Source organism: Pseudonaja textilis, unplaced genomic scaffold, assembly GCF_049901715.1.
Source record: "Pseudonaja textilis isolate UNSWEBS1 unplaced genomic scaffold, rPseTex1.2 PTEXSCF22, whole genome shotgun sequence".
In the NCBI taxonomy this organism is placed as follows: domain Eukaryota; kingdom Metazoa; phylum Chordata; class Lepidosauria; order Squamata; family Elapidae; genus Pseudonaja; species Pseudonaja textilis.
Window position 1 is genome coordinate 1,354,509 of NW_028262865.1, and position 5,093 is coordinate 1,359,601.

At 49.1% G+C, this 5,093-nt stretch overlaps 1 protein-coding gene across 1 annotated transcript in view; it reads right to left on the bottom strand.

Moving 5' to 3' along the window:
* Positions 1-867: 867 nt before the first annotated feature.
* Positions 868-5,093, bottom strand: part of LOC113454837 (GTPase IMAP family member 5-like) — a 5,535-nt gene continuing 1,309 nt past the window's right edge. The window contains exons 2-3 of the mRNA XM_087918956.1: positions 4,034-4,092; positions 868-2,929 (exon numbers count right to left, since the gene is read on the bottom strand). Coding sequence (XP_087775082.1) covers positions 2,040-2,929; positions 4,034-4,049 — 906 coding nt within the window. The 5' untranslated portion in view covers positions 4,050-4,092 and the 3' untranslated portion in view covers positions 868-2,039. The remainder of the gene's footprint in view (positions 2,930-4,033; positions 4,093-5,093) is intronic.

Sequence of the window (5,093 nt, forward strand, 5' to 3'; positions counted from 1 at the left end):
TGGTTTGCCTCATTGGGAGTTGTACTACCAAGCTACAAACTTGATGTGGGTTAAGCAATGGATAACATTAAGAAACACTAGATTGTTGACATTAGAAGGACATGACTTGTGGTTGGGGTGGCACGCTTTTATGGTATAAAGGAACCGAAACCCAGGGATATTTTAGAAGACATCATATACGGGAGTCTCTGTGGTTAAACCGGGAGAAGATTAAAGGACAATGTTATTTGAAAATTCCAGTCTGGTTATCGACTATTGAAGCATTTCCTATCCTATAATATACAAGAAGGAACAAACAGTTAGATATGGGGAAATACTGAATGAAAAGGGTGAACTTAAATCGATGCAAAAACTAGAGGAACAAGGCATAAAGATGAATTGGTTCTCATATGCGCAAATACATTCAAGGTATGATGAAGATTTTAAAACAGAAGGATTTTATGATAAACCGACTGGTTTAGATAAGATTTTGACAGGTACTGATGAAAAGGTGATTAAAAAATTGTATGGTTATTTATTGGAAATTAAATTAGAGGAAGAACAAGTTAAAGAAGCTATGATTGCTTGGGGGAAGAATTTTGGAGATAGGGTCGATTTAGAGAAACGGCAAAAATTGTGGTCTCAAAATTATAAAATGACTATGTCAACAGCATTTAAAGAAAATCTGTATAAGATGTTTTACAGGTGGCATTTTCCTCCCCGACAAGAAGAGCAAGAATGTTCAAGAATAAATCTGAAAAATGTTGGAAATGTCATCAGACACCTGGCTCATATTACCATATGTGGTGGACTTGTGCGGATTCAAGAAAATACTGGATTAAAATCCACACGTGGTTGGAAAAAAATGACAAAAAAACCAACAACATATAGATTTGAAACCAGAGATATTTTTATTGGGAATTTTACCTGATACATACAGTAAAGATTTGAAATATTTGATTGTAAATGTATTCACAGTGGTCAGGATTGTATTTGCTAAAAACTGGAAAAATGAGAAAACACCATCGCAGGAGGAAACCATTAAGAAAATATTGGAATATGCTGAAATGAGCAGATTGACATTTGAAATTAGAGAACAAGGCGATAAACAATTTTACACAATGTGGGACCTTTTCTATCAGTGGTTAGATAATAAAATATAATAATGGAAGATGTAGAATATTAGGAAATAATGAATATATAGAGATGTATTTCTTTTCTTTTTATTATTATTATTATATCTATAAAATGTTTCTAGGGTAGATTTGGGAGGATTATATGAATTGTTATGATACAAAGTAAGTAAATTATAGGTATCTCGCAAAGTGTGAATGAACAAAATTATAGTCAAATGATTAATGATATTTAATCTTTGATTGAGAATGTGAGTTATGATGCAACGTAACTGTAATTGTGACTACGAAATGGATGCACAAAAAATTTGTAAACCAACCGACACACTGCTTGTATATTTATGGAAGAAAGTTGGATGTTTTTATGTTTTGTTTGTTTTTGTTTGTCTTTAAAAAACAATAAAATTTACAAAAAAAGAAAAAGAAAACATCATTCCCACATCTCGGCAACGTGCCTCACTTCTGCATTAAAGAAAGGAAAATCAAAATTACAGAGGGTCCTCAATTGACGACGGTTTAGTGACCGTTTCAAAATTACAACGGCGCTGAAGAAAATGACTTCGGACAATCCATCCTTGCGACTGTTGCAGCAGTCCCACACTGACGTGATCAAAATTCGGATGCTCGGCCACTGACTTGTATTTATGGCGGGCTCAGGAGATTTCCCCGATTTTGCGACCCTCCAATGAGCAAAGTCAATGGGGAAGCCCGCTTTGCTTCACAATGGTTTTGACCCGACGGGGATTCGGCGAACGACAGTGACAGGAAAGGTCGTAAAACGGCAGGTGGGGGGAGACAAAGTGCCCCCTCACAAAGGTCTTCCCCTAGGCACAGAAATTTGGGGGCTCCACCGTGAATAATAGCTTGAGGACTAGCTGTGCGTCATTTTCATGACCTGGAGATGAAAGAAAGTCAGGACTCGAACGCTTAAGGGAAGAAGTATCGGAACGCGGCGACAAGTCCTCTTCTCAGGCAGGAAAACACCACGACAACAACTTTTTTCAGGTAGGACAACGCCACGACAATGACTTTTTTCAGGTAGGACAACGGCACGACAACGACATTTTTCAGGCAGGACGCCCATCCGCCAACATAAAAGATGAACGAGAATGGAAGGGTGCAGAGCAAGAGCATGTTGACGATGCTTCGGGATGACTTGCGGTTCTGCTCGATGAACTCCCGGACGTGCTTGTCCCGTACGTTGGGCTCCAGGTACAGCCGGTTGACATAGCATTGCCCACCATTCTGGAAAACGGTTCTCTGCACCATTGCCATCAGCTCCGACACCTGCCTCTCCCGCTCGGCTCCTGCGGCCTTATTGTTGAACCCGTAGAAGCGGTCCTCGCACCTCCGGATCAGGTCGCGCAGATTCCGGTTGTCAGCGTTTCGGACGTACTCCTGCAGGGAGTCTCCGGCCAAATCCTCCACGCAGGTAAAGAGGATGATGGTGTGCCTGGTGGACTCGGGCCCAAAGATATCCCGGACGCACTGCGCCGCAACAGCATCTTCGGCGGTGAAGCGCCCCACCTGAGTGACCAAGATGAGGGCATGGGGGCCGGGCCAGGAGAGATGAAGGCAAGCCAGGATGTCCCGCCGCACCTCCTCTGTGTAGTCGTCATGGTCAAACAGGCCGGGGGTGTCAACCACGGAGATCATCCTGCCCTGCCAGTTGCCCTGCTCCCTTTGGCACCTCAGGGTGGTGATCTTGGCTGTCAAGATGGACTTGAATGCCCTCCGGCCGAGGATGGTGTTGCCCGTCGCGCTCTTCCCGCCACCGCTTTTCCCCACCAGGATCAGCCGGAGTTCGGCACCGTCGCCTGGGAGTTTGGAAGACGAGGTGACAGAAATGCTGACAGTCACTGTAGCCCTGGGGCGCTATTGATCCTTCCTTCTCTTTCTCCTCCTTTCTTCCCTCCTCCCTTCCCTCCCCCTTTTCCTTCCTTCCTTCCCTCCCTCTCTCCCTTTCAGCCTTTCTTGCTTTCCTTCCAACCTGCCAGCCTCCCTCTCTTTTTCCTCCCTTCTCTTCCCTCCTTTCCTCCCTTCCTCCCCTTCTCCTTCTTCCTTTCTGCCTCCTTCCTTTCTCTTGCTTTTTCCTTCCTTCTCTTTCTCTTTCCTTCTTTCCTCCCTTCCTTCCTTAATGCCTCGCTCCCTCCTTTTCTTTTCTTTTTCTTTCTTTTTCTTTTTCCTTTCTGCCTCCCTCCCTCCTTTCTCTCTCCCTCCCTCCCTCCCTCCTTTTTCCATCCTCCCTTCCTTCTTCCCATCCTCCCTTTTTTCCTCCTTTCCTTCCTCCCTCCCTCCCCCTTCTCTTTCCTTTCTGCCTTTCTTTCTCTTTTTCCTTCCTCCCTTTCCTTCTTTCCTTCCTTTCTTCCTTCCTCTCAGCCTCCCACCCTCCCTTTTCTTTCTTTTTTTCTTTTTCCTTCCTTCCTCCCATCCTGCCAGCCCCTCCCCTTTCCTACCTTTTTCCTTCCTTCCTCTCATCCTGCGAGCCTCCCTCTCTTTCCTCCCTTCTCTCTTCCTTCCTCCCTTCTCTCTTCCTCCCTCCCTCCCTCCCATCCCACCAGCCTCCCTCTTTCTTTCCTCCCTTCTCTCTTCCTTCCTTCCTCCCTTCTTTCCTTCCTCCCCCCTCTTTCCTCCCTTTCCTTCCTTCCTCCCTCCCCCTTCTCTTTCCTTTCTGCCTTTCTTTCTCTTTCTTTTTCCTTCCTCTTTCCTTCTTTCCTTCCTTTCTTCCTTCCTCTGTCTCCCACCCTCCCTTTTCTTTCTTTTTTTCCCTTCCTTCCTCCCATCCTGCCAGCCCCTCCCCCTTTCCTCCCTTTTTTCCTTCCTTCCTCTCATCCTGCGAGCCTCCCTCTCTTTCCTCCCTTCTCTCTTCCTTCCTTCCTCCCTCCCTCCTTTCCTTCCTTCCTCCCTTCGGGAGCTTTTACCTCTCTCGGCGTCCATCCCTCCTCCAAGGCCACTTCCGATCTCCCCCTCCTCCAAATCCCTGCGGGGAGAAAGCAGAACCCCCCCTCCCTCCATTAGGAGTCCGATTTGAGTCAGGGGGCTCCCGAGGGGGGCCTCTCCATTCCAGGTGGGGAGGGGGAGGGCTCCCCCCTTCCAACTGGGACCAGTCAGGGACACAGACCAGCCTCCCCTGGCCCCGGCCGCCTCCCCCGGTGACCCCCACCCCAAAGCCCCTCCCTCCGCCCCCACCCCGGGCGCCCTTGGGAGGGGCAAGTCCCCGAGCCCAGCCGGATGCGTGTCTCTCACACCCGCTACCTGAAGAGACCCTCCCCCTCCAGACCCAATTCCCTGGCCTTCCTGAAGAGGGAGGGAGCAAGGAAGGAAGGAAGGAGGGGAGGAAAGGAAGGGGGGGTGTCAGTTGAGGGAGGGGGGAGGGGGGGAGAGAGGGAGGAAGAAAGGAAGGGAAAAGGGGAGAGGGAAGGAAGGAGGGGGAAGGGAGAGGAAGGAAGGAAGGAAGGAAAAGGGGGAGGGGAGAAAGAAAGGGGGTGGGAGGGAGGAATAAAAAGGGGAGGGAAGGAAGGGTGAGAGAAAAGGAAGGAAAAAGGGGAGAAAGGAAGGAAGGAAGGAAGAAAAGGGAGGGGAGAAAGAATGGAGAAGGAGGGAGGGAGGAAAAGAGGGGGGAGGAAGGAAGGAAGAAAAAGGGGAAGGGGAGAAAAAGAGAAGGGATGGAAGGAGGGAGGAAAAGGGGAGAGAAGGAAGGAAGGAAGAAAAGGAGGGAGGGAGGGAGGGAGGGGCAGGGCCAGAATCCCTTGAAAGACCCCAGACCAAGTTCCCTCGGCCCTTCCCCGATCTCCGGAGCTCCCCCCACCCCAAAAAAGCCCCTTTGGCCGCCTCCCCAGGACCCTCCCTCCTCTTTTGGGGAGGGGGAGGAGAAGACCCCACCCCTCCCCAAGACCCCTCCCTCCTCCGGGCGCCCCTCCCCTCCCCTGGCTCTGCCCTAAGCAGCCCGGAGGAGCTTCTTGGGAGGGAGGGGGAGGGGAG